Source organism: Eublepharis macularius, chromosome 4 (assembly GCF_028583425.1).
Source record: "Eublepharis macularius isolate TG4126 chromosome 4, MPM_Emac_v1.0, whole genome shotgun sequence".
NCBI classification, from domain to species: Eukaryota; Metazoa; Chordata; class Lepidosauria; order Squamata; family Eublepharidae; genus Eublepharis; species Eublepharis macularius.
The window spans coordinates 146,885,991-146,904,804 of NC_072793.1; the positions used below are offsets into that span (position 1 = coordinate 146,885,991).

Genomic DNA, 18,814 nt, shown 5'->3' on the forward strand with positions numbered 1-18,814 from the left:
GTTCAGCCATTTCAGATCAAAAATCACCCACATCATTTTTTCTTCAGAAACAGAAAAAGGATGGAGTAAACCCCTAATGTCTTCTGATCCTCCTGTACCTGTACTACTACCAATTTTTAGGAGAGATTTGGAAATTAAGACAATGCTTGGCTGGGGAGCAATACCTGGGAACCTGCACGAAGTTGTTTGAGGGCAAGTATATGAATTCCAGGGAATAATCCTTAGAGACAATGTCTAAGAACCCACTGTGTTACACCTTATTTTCTGCAAATAAATGTTTGTTATTCTGTATCATCTATGTCCTGTCTATCAATACCCGTGTGAGAGGTTGTACTTACCTCACAATTAAGTATTATTACTGAAGGGTCACAAATAAGAAACATTTAGGGAACAGAAAGCTTACATGCTACCAAACCAGTTAGATAAAGCTTGTGTCTCCCCTTTTTACTGACTGTGGGTGGCTATGGGCTGTTTCAACAAATAAAAAAAAAAGCCAGATGATGTGACTTAGACAGCCAAAAATCCAGAGGGCAGTTACCTCAGAAGTCTCCCTTGTACCTCTCCCTTCTCATCCCATCCTAGTTGCCATCACACCTTGTCTTTAAAGCCCTGTTTCCGTACATAACCTCACTTTTTGTGGACATATAGAAAGTTCTATGGCTCCTCTCAAGAGAACCTGTAAAATGGCTTTCTGAAAAGAAAAGCATCTCCAAAACAAGCTTCTAGCTCTTGAAACATAACATTTCCAGACACTTTGAAGCCATGGGGGGAGGGTGGTATATCTTTCTTTTTTCCAGAAAACAGAACTTTGTGGGAGGGAATATATGCAGTATCAAATCTCAACTTATTCTGCAGCTGTAACATAAAATACATTGGGTCGACTCCTGCCTAGACCAGCAAGTGCAAGGAGGGAAAGCATTTGGATGGGGTCTTGCCCTCACATGGCAGCCACAAACACTGTTCCTGGGGACAGGCGACTCCAAGAATAATTTGGAGAGAATCTGAGGCCTCCCACAGGAGGCGGAGATCAGTGAAAATCACCCCATCCTGCTTGCACCCATGAAAATCTAGGCAAGGTCCAAACCATCATTTAGAACAAAGCATATCAATTTTTTACTACTTTTCATATCAAAATATCACTTGCTTATCAAGTGTATAGCATTGAGTGAACACCTCTGCACAGGCACAACCATTTACCAACGGGTAGCTTGCTACAGAGTGCATAAAACGTGATATGCCAGTTGTCTGTTTCATTCAATCAAGTGGCAAGGATTAGTTTTACTACACAGCAGGCAGAGATATGTGGTAAAACTGCCTTCTGTACAGAAGAACAAAAACAGCTATTCGTGTGGTGGCTGAAATGAAACCTCTGAGCCAGTGTGCCTCCAAGCAGCAGTTTGCTGGGGACGGCAGCGAGAGAAGGCTGTTGCTTTCGTACCCTGCTGCTGGGCTTCACAGAGGCATCTGGCTGACCACTGTGAGAAGAGGACACTGACGAGTCCAACATGGGCCAGCAGGGACTGTACATTCTCCTCCTCATTCCATCACCAACAACAAGTCTTATCAATATCGTTTACACAGCAGCATTCTCGTAAGGGTAGAAAAGCAATTTGTACAATCCATGCACTATTAAAGGATTATAAACACAAGTAATAAGTACTGGATAATTTCATTTTCTTAACGCTGTAGGACTTAAGCTAGGAGTTGCCTCTTCTAGGATGAGATTCCTACAACTGTCTTAGCTTTCTTCAGGCAAGTAGCAGCTTGATAGCCCTTGTGTGCTAAAACAGAGTCTTCGGAAAAGCCATTGTTTTGCAGTCCCCCCCCCCTTAACATTTGAAAATATCCATTCCATTCACAATCCAGGGTATACACAGCAGCTCTGGGCTTGAGGCCAGTTCTTTATGCCAAGCCTTCTCGGCACGTTACCACCCCCAAATGGTTCTTGTGGAGAGGAAGCTTTGTTGATGCCACAAGCCACAGAAAAGCAGTATATACAAAATGATAGCCTTACCTCCACCCCAGCCTTAAATACACCTAGCAGAATTAGGATTTGCTTGGTCCATTTTAGTGGTATTAAATGTGATATGTACATTTTAAATCTAGTGACTGAAGCATGATTATGTAGTTAAACTCCTTATTTCTCACACCCAAATGGAACTGATCTTCTACCAAGACTGCTAAATCTTAACTCCTTTTAGTTTGGGATTTTTTTTTAATAAAAACAATATATACACACCACAGGCTTTTATGTACAGGGTTTTTTTTGTTATGAGTTTTCACTTCTGGATTTTTTAATTCTCTCTGTTCCCTCCCCTTGCCCCCTGCCCCCAGTTCTGAGACCACTTTTACCCCAATCTTTTTTTAAAGCCGATTCTGAGTCGCCTTTGTTCCTGAAAGAATGTTTCTTTCAGTTTTGTTCACCCTGTTTCTTTCAGTTTTGGTCATCCTGACCATTCCCGGCCACTTTCTGATGACTGGTTGTTGGTCATAGTCCTCCCTCTTCCTTCTTTCCTTCCTCCTGGTTTTCCTTGCCATCTTTTTTTTTTAAATCAATTTCATAACACTGTAATGTCTTAACATTGTAATAATAGATGTGGCAGGTTCTCTTAACCCCCAGCTTTCAATTTTAAAAACGTCAGTCTCTCGCCCCTTCCGTTGAGGGCATATAAGGAAAAAGGAATATATCCACAACATACAGGGTGAGAGACTTTACTTTTTTAAAAAAATGAATGCTGGGGATTCAGAGAACCTGCTGCATCTATTATTACAATCTGGGGATATATGTTCTGATTTTTCCCTCTCCTCAGTTTTCCTATCCTTAATATGAATAACTTCCCCATAGTATTAAAATTTTAGAATTTAGAATGTTACAAAGTGGGGACCCCTGAGAAACTCGCAGGGAAATTCCTCCACTGCAGCTTGGAGGAAAAGAAGAGGACAGCAAGGAGAGGTAGCTGTTGAGCGCTGGCAGTGTTTGGACTAAGATGAAGTGGAGGTGGCTGCAGGGGCGGTGCCAGGGTTTCTGACGCCCGCGGCTGCCCCTACATGCGCGCCCCCTGGACTGCGTGATCATGCAGCAAGCCGGCCCCATTGGCCGGCGGGTGGCTGGGACAGCACGCGGAGGCTGTCCGTGCTCCCAGTCGGGTGCAGCGGGTAGCTAGGGAGGTTCTGCATGCCGTTCCAGACGCCTGCCGTGCCTGGCCCGTGGCTGCTGCTCCTGGCCAGGGGCGTGTGTTGGCGGTGGCAGCGCAAGCTGGCTGGCTTAAGCAGCTGCAGGCCAGGCATGTCAGCTCCGTGGCACGCGCCTCCACCCCCGGCGCCTCAGCACCCACCTCACCGCCTCAACGGTGGTGCCGGCCCTGGGTGGCTGAAAGGTTCCCTCCAGACCAAACACTGCCAGTGCTCAACTGCTGCAGGATCACTTTACATTGCTGTGGGGAGGACTGCCAGGACATGGGGACTGCCTGCTGATGCCCAAGTTCCCTCCCAGTTCAGACACCACTGATGATCAGTGCCCACAGTCTCTGCCCACTCTCTTCTGCTGTTGCTGCAGCACAGTGGTTAAGTGGTTGGGCAGTGAATCAGCACTCTGCTGGTTCAACTCCCACTACTGCCATGAGCTCAGTAAGCAGCCTTGGGTAATCCACTCCTCCCAACCCCAGTTTCCCAGATGTATTGTTGGGCTAATGACAACAGACTTTATTCACTGCTTTGAGTGGACACTAATCTGTCCAGAGGTGGTATATAAGCATACTAATATTGTTGTTAGTCTTTACCTCCTGACAGCTTAGAGGAGGAAACAGTAAGGCTGGATGGAAGAAGGGGAGGACAGCAACGGCAGCCCAAACACTGCTGGTGCCAAATGCCTATTTTGCCTGCCTGCCCTCCTCTTTCCCATCTCATAGTGAAGAGATGGTGGTGGGTAGGGAAGGGGGACTAAGAGAGAGCAGCAGCAGCAGCCCAAATGTGGCTGGCACCCAGTGATTACCTTTCCTGTCTGCATTTGGCTTTTTCCTTCTGGCAGTCCCCACCCTCACCCCTGGCAGCATCTTGGGGGTTACATGGTAACCCCCAAGATGGCAGCTCATGGCAGACTATTATGAGATCTCATTTTTTAAACTTGTGGGTTTCTTAAATGCTTGTGACCTTTCTCTTCAGTTTTTGATTTTTCTGCAAAGCTCTGGGTTTCCCTAAGTTTGCACAAAGGTCTTTCTTCTCCATAAATGGCCCTGATCTGCAGATTTAATGATCACCATACAGGGTCATATTCAGAATTCTATAAAATAATGTGAAGAGCTGGAGTGCTGCAAGTTTGTATATGCCATTAATTTTGCTTGGATAAAAAGTGAACTTTTTACCCAAATGAGAAAAATGAGGATGGCATTCTAGAGCTACTGGACAAACTACTGAGGGTTCTGAAAGAATTAAAATGTGAAATCTAATCTCCTAACGATAACATACAACTTGACACTAAAACTGGCCTCGCCACTAGAGGATTAGAAAATAGCAAACACAATGCTAATTTTAAAAAAAAGGTACTTGGGAAATAACAGGCCAGTTAACTTAATGGCTGTTCCAGGTAAATTGGAAGAAACAGTTATTAAAATTAGCAGTCATTGGGTAAGAGGACAGGTCCTCTCATGGGTTAATAGGACTAAGTGGGTAGTTCTTGAAGTAGTGGGAAGTATGCAATAGAGTCCTCCAGGAATTTGTTTTTGGACAGGCAGTCTTTAATTTGTTCAAAAACCACCTGGAATTGAGGGTGAACTGTGAAGGGGTGACACCAAATTATTCAAGATGGTCAAAACCAAGATGGACTGTGAAGAGCTCAAAAGGATCTCTCCAAATTGAGGTAAGGGATACAACTTGGCAAATGGCATGCAATGAATCACTATCCTAAATTTATATAAACATGACACCCCTCATTTTTTGCAGGGTGGGTAGGTGGATCAGGTTATAAATATTTTTAATTAAGTATAGAACAATTTTTTCAAGGCTACATTTTAAAAGGATGCAACTTCCACCTAAAAGAGAGAAAGCGTGTTATTGAAAACCCATTCAAAACATCATCAGGTTATTTTAAACTTGCAACACAGCAAGCACATAATAAATTATCTACTTTCCTCAAAGAAGAACCAGGAAATAATGAGCAAATGCAGCAGCAATGCACTGAGGAATAGGTAGAACTGAAGTCAGGTAGACAGCTGTAGAATGAGTTAGCAACTAGATGAGCAAACACCAGTGCCTCCGGCTAAATCAAAGCAAACTGTAGTGATCCATATTGCAGCACTTTAGTGCTTATTTAACAAATGATCAAGCTTGAATTTTCTACAGAATAAACTAGTCATCTTTATTAGCCAATGGACAAACACTTCATAACATGCAGCATATTCTTGAGAAGAAGCAATGTTAGCCTGCCACAGTTGAAAACACATAGGAGACTTGTGGCCCCTTAAAGACTAATACAGTTTTAAGCCAGCATAGATTTTAATGGACTAGATCCCAGATACATCTGAAGAAAATCAGCTCCATTCCACAAAAAGGTTCTGGTAGAATAAAAATGTGCTCATTTTGAAGGTTCCACAAGATTCCCGTTTGTTCATAAGATGCATAGAACAAGATCCCAGAAGACAACACATTCACTTCTTCCCATCCACACAGCGTACCTATACCACATAAAGTAGTAACTTCTGCATGTGTCAAAGGCTGTATGCAAGCTAACTGATCTGAAGAAATCACCCTAGTCCGAGCCCTAGGTCCCAGAAAGATATAATCAAACATTAAAGTTTACCCTTTGTTGTTGTCACCTTCACTGTATATTTATTGCTTACTTTCCCCTGAGCTGCCTAACCTGTGTCAGGGCTGCTTTATGGGACTGTAGGTAGGGATCTCAGGTCCCCTGGTGGGGGAGGGGGAATCCCCCACTCCCATCCTCTGCCCTCCACCACCACCACTCACCTGGCTCACAGGGGGGAAAGGCGTGCAAATGGGCCCGGGAGTGACGTCAACATGCCACCCTGAGAGTGCTCCTTCGCTTTGGTCCCCAAATGAGCCGAATTGGGCCCATTTGGGCTCAAATTGGCCTGCTGTAAAGTGTATATATGCAAGAAGCAAAGACAAGGTAAAGTAGGAGTCACTGGGCATGGGGAGGGGAGCAGGGGGTCACTGGGGGTGTGGGGAGAAGAGGTAGTTGTGAATTTCCTGCATTGTGCAGGGGGTTGGACTAGATGATCCTAGAGGTCCCTTCCAACCCTATGATTCTATGTGCCACCCCTCCTCCCACTGCTGGGAGGGTAAAAGAACCTGACAACCCTAATTGTAGGTGGGTCTTCACATGACTGAAAACCTCTCCATTCATACATAAGCATCAGGAGAAGAGTTCTAGGGCTGCCTTCTGAAATCTAGATTTCTATGGGCACTTAATTTTTTTAAAAATTGTTTCTTCCCAGACACTGTTCACTACATCAAAAGAGAACTAGACCTAGCTTGGATCCCGTCTGGACCACTGTGGGGGCCCTTTTCTGTAAAAGGAGGTTGGTACAATGATAGCTAATAAAAAAGATAACGGGTTAGAGATCCAGCCAGTTTTTTGCTCAATTTCATCAATTCCCCTCCTCCCCTGCTCAACATGGCTTTTGTCCATACAGGTCCCTTGATCTCCGGAATAGCCTTTTTGGTAGTCAAAGCAGGACTCCTTCCTCCCCTTTTCGCCAGTGGAAAAGCTGGTTGGATCCAACCCATAAATTACATTAAAGTACAAAATCAAATGCTTGATTGGGCTTTGAAGTTGTCATCTTGGAAATGAGAGCAGTTTCCCCCCGCCCCTTCCCCATGCACACCCTGACTTCTGCATTGCATACATTTGATCTGGCATATTAGCACGAAACTCAATTCATACTAATCAACGTAAGGCAAGAACAGAACAAAGAGTACCAGACTTATTTTACGCTCAGTGTTTTGGCACATACTGTACTCTAACTACAATAATATTAATTACAGTTTATGCAGTAAACTGAACCAAAGCCATTTTATCAGATAACATTAATTTAAGAGTTTGAAAAAGCTCTCACAATCAAGAGCTATTATTTTCTTAAAACAAAACCACAATTTGCGGGGGGGGGGGGGGGTGTTTGCAATTTTGATTGCATACCAGAACTTTACAATATAGGGTACTTTGTTAAAATTAAAAGAAGGCGCACAACTTTGAATTCCGTAACAGGGCAGCAAGTGCAACTGTGGCCTATCTTACTTTTCACACGAGTTGGGAGTTTTTTGTTATTTTTTGGCTAATAAAATGATGGTCATATATTTCCAGGTCCTACCCATATCTCTGGTTTATGTTATAGGAGTGACTGTTCAAGTATTGCCACTTTATTAAATGACATGCTATTTTAAAAATAAGTAATTGGTTGAAGTGTCTTTACTGAAACAAATCCTACACTCAATTCAAAGTGCAAAATGCTTCTGGGGACATGCCAGAGTGTTTCTTGCAACAGCTATAGAATTTCACAGTGCCTTGCCAAGAAGAAATTAAATCAGCCATTACTAGAACTAGAGATTAAAATCCAGCTGCTGGAATTCAGACTTGGTGAACTACTGTTTGAAGAATGGAGAAGTATTTATGTGCAACTGGCCGGAGCTTCTAATGGTAATTTGCTAAATTATAGAATTAACTTGGGCCTTGGGTAGGCAGCCACCACATGTGCCTGTTTGGTATTAGCTCACTAGGCTGAGAGTCCCTTTCATGGGGGGAGAGGACAGAGGCACTGCACATTTTGGCAACTAGTTCATAACAGATGGAGGATTTAGAGTTTTGGATACCAATATAAAACCCCTATGCTTTCCAGAAAGAAGTATGTTTACACTCATTGCAATCTGAGATACTAACAGGTAAAAATGATTTTCTTAATTGACAGATTATTATACAGTCCAACTATTAGTTAAAGAGCATATGAATGGGATTATGGCCTAAGTGTCCATGCAGTGCACTGGGATCCTATGTAGTCCAACACTGCACCCATCCAAAGGACAATAGATATACCTGTACTTTTTGAAAGGCCTTGATTTGCTCACAAGAGTGCAGGAATGGTTTCCAGCATCTTCTCAATAAAAAAAAAACTGTGATAAGGCTACATGCGATTTCCTAGTCCAATAGACTAAAGTGGAGTGGGGAGAGCTAACCTCAATACCTGAGGTCCCAAGACTTCTAGATACAGGACTTGTAATTTCCATATCTAAGTTTCGCTGTCCGAAGGAGCTCAGGACTGACAAATAAAGGATTCTATGCATCCAATACTATGAAGTAGCATCAGAGGAAGGCCTTGACCTCTATGCCACATTTGTTGGCCCTCCAAGGTAATTGGCTGGCTGTTGTTTGAAACAAGTTGCTGGACTAGAAGGACTATATATCTGATTGAGCAGAGCTCTTCCTGTGTTCTTATGTAAACAGCTGGTCATACTGTTCACTTAGTGCTCTATACAGCTCAGAAAATGCTAATGTGGAAGCAGGGGGATTTCATATAAAAACAAAAGCAAACAGCAGGACTTGAGTCCAGTTGGCACTGAGAGGCCAAATAGAATTTCATGGTGTAAGCCTTCAAGATTCAGAGCTCCCTTCTTCAGACATGAACAGAAATGGAGATCCCCGAGCCTTTGTATCCCAGCCAAAAGGTAGGTGGGATGTTACAAGGGAGGGCATTAGGAGGATGCAAAGATACATTTGCAGAAATTAGCATCTGCATCCTAAATCTCTATTGAGCCCCAGGGTGTGTGTGTCTATTGCTTTGAATTTGTGAATGAACTTTTCAGAAATCTCACGTTTTAATCTCCCATTGAAGTTTCTCTGAAGACAGCCATTTTTAGGTCAGCAATGGAATGTTCTGGAAGACTAAAATGGTCTGCTGATTTTTGAGCGTTGTGATTTCTAATGTCAGATTTCTGCTCATTTATTCTTTTGTGCTGTTTCTCCAATGCAGAGAGTAAAAAGGCAGTTAATAGCAAATATAACATAGGAAGATGAACAAGTGAATGAACCTGAGATAGTATACAGTAATTTGTGTTACTGGGCCCAGTGACTGTGCTGGCAGAGTAAATATGGGGACAGAGCTGGCACCTTGGTTTATTGCAGGCTCTGGTCCCAGAGTCTGTGTTAGAGTTAGGAAGCACATTATTATGAGAGCCAGTTTGGTGTAGTAGTTAAGAGCACAGGAGGACTCTAATCTGGAGAACTGGGTTTGATTCCCCACTCCTCTGCTTGAAGCCAGCTGTGTGACCTTGGGTCAGTCCCAGCTTCTTGGAGCTCTCTCAGCCCCACCCACCCACCTCACAGGGTAATAATAACACACTTTGATAACAGCTCTGAGTGTGGCATTAAGTTGTCCTGAAGGGCGGTATATAAATCGAATGTTGTTGTAGTTGTTATGAGTAAGAAGTTATTCAAGGTTGGGGGCTGTTGGTGGGCAAGAAAAGGTTTGCCCCTCGATGCTTGTGAGAGAAGAGTATCATTGTCCAGCATAGGTTGTCTCTCACTGATGATGTGTTGAACTGGTTTGAGCTGAGAGTGTACACGACTACCAGTGGTGTTCTATTGTTGTTTCCTTTGGGCCTATCTTGTAGCAGGTTATCCCTTGCTATATTTCTGGCTTTGTTGATCTGTTTCCTTACTACATCAGGTGGGGACTGTCATTTCAAAAATGTTTGTTTTTAGATCCTGCAAGTGAGAATCTGTCAGAGGTAATGGAACAGATGAGGCTGCAATGTAGAGCTTGGCTGCAGATGATGGATTGTTTGGTATGTTTAGGATAGTGACTGGAAACATAGATATGTTTGCTGATCAGTAGGTTTCTGGTATACAGTGGTTCTTAAGCATCCATCATGTATTTGTACAGTGGGGTCTAGAAAATTTACTTCCCATTTGGACTGGTTCATGGTCCGGTTGATACTGGGGTGGAAGCTGCTGAAGGCCTGGTAAAATCCCTCTAGTGCTTCTTTCTTTCCCATGTGTCCAGATGATGAAAATGTCATCAAGAAATCTGAAGTACAGGAAAGGTGTTAGCGGCTGGGAGCTGAGAAGTCAGCCATGAAAATGTTGGCATATTGTGGTGCCATGCGAGTGCCCTTGGCTGTGCCGTTGATTTGAAGGAATGAATCTTCATCAAAACTGAAGTAGTTACGGGTGAGAACAAATTGGCAGAGCTTAGCAAGATCAGCTGTGGTGTTTTCCCTGCTGGTGTTCCTAATGGCTTGCAGTCCATCTTTGTGGGGGATGTTGGTGTATAGAGACTCAATATCCATGGTGACCAAAATAGTGTTACGTGGAAGCTTGTCCACAGACTGTACTTTTCTCAGGAAGTCTGTGGTGTCTCACACATAACTGGGGGCACCGACTGCACACAGTCTGAGAATGGAGCCCATGTAGCCAGACACCCCAACAGTGATGGTCTCTATGCCCAAGACAATAGGATGTCCTTGGGTTACCAGATTTGTATATTTTGGGCAGAAGATAAAAAGTGCTTGGACAATGTTCCTGCGGTGGGTCCATATAGATTTGTTCCTGGATACGTGTGGCTAAGCAGACAAAGAACTCTAAACTATGGGTTGAATTCTAGTTAGCCCAAAACAAGGTATTGTATAATATCTTAATTAAACCTTTGAGAAATATTTAATTTAATGTGATATAAGTACCACTGAAAAGCACATGTGTATAGATATATCTCTTCTTTCCCTTTCAACCATTTGTCAACCTTGTAACATTTCTGTTCCTTTCCAGGAATTAGGCAGTCTTATTTAACTTGATTTGTTTTTATAGTGTGCCTAATTAGACAGTTACAAGAACTTTGGCAATCTCATCAATGATTGTAAATATCTGGCTCTCATCATGGATTTAAATTATAGTTTTCTCTCTCAAAAAAGTACATTCATATAAAATTTATATAAGTAAACAATCAGTGCAGCTAGTATACAGTTGTCCCAAGACTGGTGTATGCAGCTCGTTCTATTTTAATTAGTGAATGGGGTTCACACAAGCATTTACTAGGTAAAAAGGGATGCATTTTTCTTCTTGAGTGTACTGTTCACTGTCATTTAGGACACAAAGAATGTATGTGAAAGTATAGAGAACCTATTTTTGGCTGCAGGTTACTAGCTAGAGTTATTTGTTTCATCTGTTCTCTTTTTACTCCAAGGAGCACGCATTCTTGCCTGCATAACATTTATGATATACATTTAACCGATTTTGCCCAAAGCTCCCAGCAGAAGGTTAGGTACGATTTCCCCATATCCAGCATTTTAGCTCCTGTACCACAGTTAGATGCTTACTGGAGAATTCTGTTTGTCCTATATCAAAAACTGTGGACTTTGGACACTAACCTTGGGAGGACAAAATGGCACCCAGATACACCATGACCATGGAGAACAGAGGGATCTAGCACAGGAAGTCGCTAGATCCTGGTCATTAAATCAGATGCCAACCGTGCACTCTTACAACGTGGCACAGAAGAAGAGAGATCTATTCCGACATACCTATTCTCTGAGCATTTGGGAATAAGGACATGAATTGACTGGATGCTCTCCCCTCAGAACAAGATAGCAATTGTGCCCATCTCTAATGGGAACTCTGCTTAAAGGTGAGCTGCTGCGTCACAGGTATGTGGTCTGGGTGAGGAAATGAAAATTTGGAGAAAGCAAAAAAAAGGAGACGAAAAGGGGAATTTAAAAAGGCCCCAGCTTGCAAACTAGAAGGCCTTCACAGAGAAATTCCTCTCTAATGCTTCTAGGAACAAAAGGGAACGGAGAGAAATGGCACTGCCCCCACCACTTTATGCATGCACATGTTCTCATCCTTCCTTAAAGGGAGGATCTATTTGGGGGGCTTTAACACTAGAGAGAGTTCCGAGTGATGCTATGCACAGACAGTTGTTATGTGGGGCCGCGCAGAGATCACAAAGAAGAATCCAAAATTCTTTACTTATATCATGTTCTGCAATTAGATTCATGACTGTGATTGATTTCCACAAATTATAGATGCACAAGATTTATTACATGGTTGTGCAAAAAGGAGCAAAGGACAAGGCCCTTCTAGCTAGTAATGGAAATCTGCTGAGCTTACACAACAGGTAAGAATTTAGAAGAGTGATTATGGGAGGTTGATAGAGAGCTACAGATAGCTATGGACAAGCTACAGATGCTATGGACTTTTCTAAACATGACAAACATGAACATGACTAAACATGATAAACATGAACAAAGCACTGAACAGACACCATCACAGCAGCCTCAGCAGCCCCCCCCCCCCCCAACCCAGCAATACACAACCATCGTTACAAAACTCCAGGAAAAAGAATTCCACATGGACACCCCCTGAGGGCCGTAACTCCTCATTGGACTTTTACATTGAATGCTTCCGTAGACGTGCTCAGGCTGAGATAATTGACAAACAACAACACCTAAAGCAGAATCTCAGCCGTGGAGAAAGAGAGGCCATAAACAGCCTCCAAAATAATTCTGGCATCGTAATCAAGGAAGCTGACAAAGGCGGAGCAGTTGTCATCATGGACAAACAAAATTATATACAAGAAGCAGAAAGACAACTCTCCAACACAACCTTCTATAAAATACTACCTTCTGACCCCACGGAGCAATACAAAAGGGAACTCAATAAAATATTAAAAACACTCCCCATGGACATACAAGAATGCATCCATATGGACACACCCCAGGAACCACGACCAGGAACATTCTACCTACTACCCAAAATCCACAAACCAGGTAACCCAGGACGCCCAATTGTTTCAGGAAAATGCACCATCACAGTAGGAGTCTCGGGATACATGGACTCTATCCTCAGGCCCTATGCCACCAGCACACGCAGCTACTTACGAGACACCACTGACTTCCTTAGGAAAATACAGTCCATTGACAACCTACCAGATGACACCATCCTAGCAACCATGGATGTGGAGGCCCTGCACACCAATATCCCACATGCAGATGGACTGCAAGCCATACGGAATATTATCACGGACAAAACCACAGCACACCTCGCCACTGAACTTTGTCACTTCGTACTCACTCACAATTACTTCGAATTTGGTGACAACTTATATCTACAGGTTAATGGCACAGCCATGGGCACACGCATGGCACCACAATATGCTAACATATTCATGGCGGACTTGGAGCAACGCTTCCTCAGCTCCCATCCACTGGAACCACTACTATACTTAAGATTCCTGGATGACATCTTCATCATTTGGACCCATGGGAAGGAAGCCCTTGAGAGATTTCATCAGGACTTCAATAACTTTCACCCTACTATCAACCTAAGCCTGGACCACTCTACACAACAGGTACACTTCCTGGACACCACTGTACAACTACATAATGGACGAATAAATACCACCTTATACCGGAAACCAACAGACCGATACTCATATCTACATGCCTCCAGCTTCCACCCTAAACATACCACTCGGTCTATTGTCTACAGCCAAGCCTTACGTTACAACCGTATCTGCTCCGATGCTCTCGACCGAGACTCACACTTAAGAGATTTACAACAAGCATTTTTGAGACTACAGTACCCACCAAATGAAGTGAAGAAACAAATCAACAGGGCCAGACTAGTACCCAGAAACAGTCTGCTCCAGGACATACCTAAAGGAACTAACAACAGAACACCACTGGTTGTCACCTATAGCTCCCAGCTCAAACCCATCCAACGTATCATCAGGGAGCTACAACCCATCCTGGAAAATGATACCTCTCTCTCAGAAGTCCTGGGTGGAAGACCTTTCCTTGCCTACAGACAGCCCCCCAATCTTAAACGACTTCTCACTTACAATCATGAATCGGCCAGCAGAGTCACCAGCACAGGTACCAGGCCCTGCAACAGACCCAGATGCCAGCTCTGCCCCTATATCTACCCAGGGAATACAATTACAGGACCCAATGGCATCAACTACACTGTCTCTGGCTCTTACAGCTGCTCATCCTCCAATCTGATATATGCCCTCATGTGCCAACAATGTCCTTCTGCTCTGTACATTGGACAAACCAGCCAACCTCTACGCAAAAGAATAAATGGACACAAATCTGACATTAGAAATGGAAACGTCCAAAAACCAGTGGGAGAACACTTCAATCTACCAGGACATTCCACCAAAGACTTAAAAGTCGCTGTGGTTCAACAGAAACCCTTCAAAAACAAAATCCAACGGGAGGCTGCTGAATTGGAATTCATATGCAAATTTGACTCTGTCAAGCTGGGACTGAATAGAGACTATGAATGGTTATCACATTATCACAGGTAACAGATTTCCTTTACAGAGGCGTGGTCTGGGGGAGCCCAGAGACGCCTGGTGTGGGCTTTGTTTGTCAATTATCTCAGCCTGAGTACGTGTGGGCTTTCGGGGACCACAGTTCTCTTTGTCAGATGCAGCTGGCAGGGAGAGCTGTGGTTATCGAGGGCTTATACTACATAGGAATTGGATACCTTCACTGCGGCAAAGTAACACGGCAAACTGACTCCACACCAAAAGGAGATGTTTACATTTACAAGCAAAGGAATGTTTTGATTGCCTTCACACTAATTGCATCCTGTCCTCTTGTGATATATGTCCCCTTCTTTCCCCTCCCCTCCTCTTCTGTATTTGACCAGTTCGGATCAGGCATCTGATGAAGAGAACTTGATTCTCGAAAGCTTATGCTACAATAAAATAAAATTGGTTAGTCTTAAAGGTGCTACTGAACTCTTTTTGATTTTGCTACTACAGACTAACACGGCTAACTCCTCTGAATAAATAACAATGGCCTTTAAAAAGTCACAGAGATTTTTGCCACATTAAGTCATGATGGAATATATTAGGGCAGTCATAAAGCCACCTATTGCAAAAGAGTAAGACTTCTAGAACAGATTTTTAGGTGCAAGATTATAGATACTATCAAGAGATATATGGCATTTAAATGTGAACATGACATTATCTTCCTACCATTGGTGGCATAGATACTCTCACAAATGCTACTAATACTACTGGTAATTAAATTTTACAAGCTTCACAATAATTAGTACTATCAGTGGCATACCCATCCATATTAAACAACTGTTTCTGAGGTTTGGTACTGAGGCAGCAACTGAGTTCTAGGGACTACTTGGAGACTGGCAGCATTTTCACATTCCAGTACCAGCATAGTCATCTTGCAAAATCTACTGAATCACAAGAGCAGTTTAATAGTCAAATTTCAATTTTCAAGGTCGAAAATGGAAAGATCAAATATCATCCTTGTCTGCAACATATTTTAAAGAAATAATCATGCTTACTATTCTTATGCATAGCACTTTTATTTTTTCTGCATAATCACCAGCTAATAGCAGCACATCAGAACCAGAGATTACACATCACAACCAGGCTAATTACATGCAACAAGTAATCAGTTTGTTACACTAAAACCTCACTGCATTTTAGGAAGCCTAGAACATCTGTGTTCCAAACTGGGGAGGGGGTTGCTTCACATTTGCTGCATTATCGCAATCATATTTGTTTTTTACAAATGCTACATACAGCATTTAATTCAAATACAGAGCCTGTTTCTCTGACAGCATGGAAGAAGTCTTCCAGCCAGAATGCTTTCAACTTTACCATCAATTTACACAAACAGATTTGAACTTAGGGTAGAGAAAAATGTACTCAGAATCATCTGGGTCATTCAGAACACGGACTAGACATACTGATATGGCTTTTTAAACATCTACCCTGTTCCACCAGTGGACGTTGTGTGGTACTTCAGACACAGTAAAAAAAAACAACCAAAAATATTTTTAGCAAACCTGTACTAATTTCATGTATTCCTCAGAAATAATGCAATCAGTTATACTGCACTGGTTCATGAACTTCCTTCTAGTTAGAAAAAACAAGGAAAACACGGAAACACTACTGGAGAACAATTCCAAATGGAACAAATAGGAAAATGAAAGCACAAGATGTACTGGCTTATGGGGTCATCTTGACCCTAAAATATTATAGAATTGTGTAAGCATAATATGCCATTTTCTGTATGTATAGAAAAAATTACTGCAAGTGCATGATAGAATGGAAGGTCTATTACACTTAAAGAAGAACATTTCTGTTGCCAACTTGTACGTTGGATTTGGTGCTACCTTTGCTATCCCCCCCCCCTCAATCCTTTTCAAGGCTGAGTTGGAAAAGAACCCCATTTGCCTCAAAGGACGATTTTAAGCCATTCTGTTAATCACTGTGATATCTAGTTACTGAACATATGAAACTGTTTACACACCAAGTTTCAATCCTTGCAAATTAATTGCCCTTTCAAGTATTAGTTCCTGTTAAGGGCTCTTAAATGCCTATAACTATGTTTCCCCTAACAAGGAGTATTCTCTATCCCACACAATAACATGCATATTTAGACGCTTGAGCCCATGCAAGCCGGGAGAGTGGAATAAAAGTTTAATAAATAATAATAATAACTAACACTTAACTGCAATTTCTAAGTTCTCTGCTACTTGCAAACTTAGTTGGGGAGTGGGGACACATCAGAAGATTTAAAATGTGCGGTACAACTGACACCAATACCCTTCATGTTGCATTTGAATTTTTCTACAATAAACAAACTATTGTTTATTTATGCAAAGTCATTTTCATTCCAACCCCAATACTTTTTAATTATGATCAGGGCTTCTTTTCTGGGAAAAGAGGTGGTGGAACTCAGTGGGTTGCCCTCCGAGAAAATGGTCACATGGCTGGTGGCCCCGCCCCCTGCTCTCCAGACAGAGGGGAGTTTAGACTGCCCTCCGCGCCGCTCAGCGGCACGGAAGGCAATCTAAACTCCCCAATGTCTGGAGAACAGGGGGCGGGGCCACCAGCCATGTGACCATTTTCAAGAGGTTCCGGAACTCCATTCCACTGCATTTCTGCTGAAAAAAAAGCCCTGATTATGATTTAACAGAATATCATACCACGATGAAGGTTTTTATGACAGAAGAGGGTTAATTGAAAGCATGATTCACTTTGCACTTTATTTATGCAATGCCATGTGCACCATCAACTTTAACGATCATGAAAAAGGATCATCAAAATTTTTCAGACTTAATCCTGATTTCACCTCACCTCTAATGATTAAAAAAATGGTTCAGCACTTACCATAATGTGATTGAAATGCCTGTGGTTTTACGACCTGATTACAGTGGTTACACATCACCAAATAGAAATCATCATGAGCTGGGCAAAGACCAAATATTGGCATATCTAAAATAAAAAGACAAAGCGTATGTCTCACAGCTGATCACAATGATTTTAGAACAATTTATGTAAAGAAACTATGTGATGCCACCACCAGAAAAATCACTGGAGCTGCGGTTGAAAAGTTACATGAAAGGGTGGGAGAAATGAACATGTGATAATTAACTGCAGAATGAAATATTACAAATGCATAATGTCCTTCAGAATGATTTATTTTTTTAAAAAAAATATTATTGGTTAGTCTCCACTGCTAGTGGGATTCAAAATAATTTTATGTCACCATAAACCAAGTAAGACATTTTAGACAGAACATATAAATATAGGAAATACAGGAACAACATAACCATGACCGCAATTTCTTTATATGGAGTTTTAAATTACGTAAGGCGGGGAAAGCATTAGAAAGATTTAGAAAGAGTTCAAAGGATGCAAACCTATACACGCTTACATGGGAATTTAAGCTTACTGCCTACTATACACGCATCATGTTAGGTAGCGTGTCTTTTATTAAAGGCATAAACTTACAACAGGCAGCATTATCTACCCACCCATTCCTTGTGCTTCCAATGTTTTTATTTAACAATGCATTATAGCCATAAATGGGAGGGAGACAGAATGGGACAAGAAGATGGCTACACACTCCCTGTGACCAATAAATGGATAATCTGCATCCCCCACACCGCACTATGTTTCACACTTTCACAAAATATCTGTACAGGCATTTCAGATATTAGCTGAGAATCAAGAGGCTGAACAATCAGACACAGTGCAATCCTATGGAGTTACTCCAGTCTCAGGCCATTGATTTCAATGGGCTTAGACTGGAGTAACTCTGCACAGGATTGCATTGTAAGAGGAAAAAGCAGAGAAGTATGAAGATTTCTCTCCTCTGTCATCCAGCTGATCCAGTATTTTTAAAATTTATATTAAAATATAGACTACAATTATTACACTAATTTTAAAGCAATTGTTCTAAAACATTTTAAAAACAACTAACAACATATAGTTCAGTTAGCTTTTTATGGTAAAACAGTGAGAAACTGACAAGCTTGGAATCACATTTTTCTACTTTATTTCGTGGACTGAAAATCAGTAAGTCTTTAACTGCTCAAGTTCTGTTGGACATTTTATTTTATGTGGCACATATTGTGGAATAAATACATAACAAAGCATTGCCATGGAAAAACTTTGTTAAACAAAAGGTTAGAAACACAAGAAACCGCACCTTGTCAAAGGAGGTGCCATGTTACATAGTCGCCTTCCCCCACATAGATGGCACCATAGTGTGCCATAAAAATGTCAGGATCAGTGTGCGTGGTACAAAGCAACCAGATGTCCTGAATCAGTTTCTCCCTCGCGAAACCAAATATTTAGGTTGCTGAATCGTACCCCCCTCTGGATTGCACCACCTACAGTCATGGCAAAAACTGTCCTGGCATCAAATCTGCCAGTCAAGTTCTGCATCATTCTGGGTTTCTTATAATACCTGTTAATTAAAACAGTTTTAAGGGCACATAATGGGCATCTAACTCATCTAAATTCTTGAGCCAACAAGAAAG

General features: G+C 42.1%; 1 protein-coding gene across 3 annotated transcripts in view; it reads right to left on the minus strand.

Annotated features, from left to right (window-relative positions):
• ATXN7 (ataxin 7) overlaps positions 1-18,814 on the minus strand; it is a 113,359-nt gene that overhangs the window by 40,503 nt on the left and 54,042 nt on the right. For 2 of the 3 annotated variants that reach the window (XM_054976870.1, XM_054976869.1), the window contains one exon: positions 17,157-17,261. The exons of the other annotated variant lie outside the window; for it this stretch is intronic. In XM_054976870.1, coding sequence (XP_054832845.1) covers positions 17,157-17,261 — 105 coding nt within the window. The remainder of the gene's footprint in view (positions 1-17,156; positions 17,262-18,814) is intronic. 3 annotated transcript variants of the gene reach the window in all.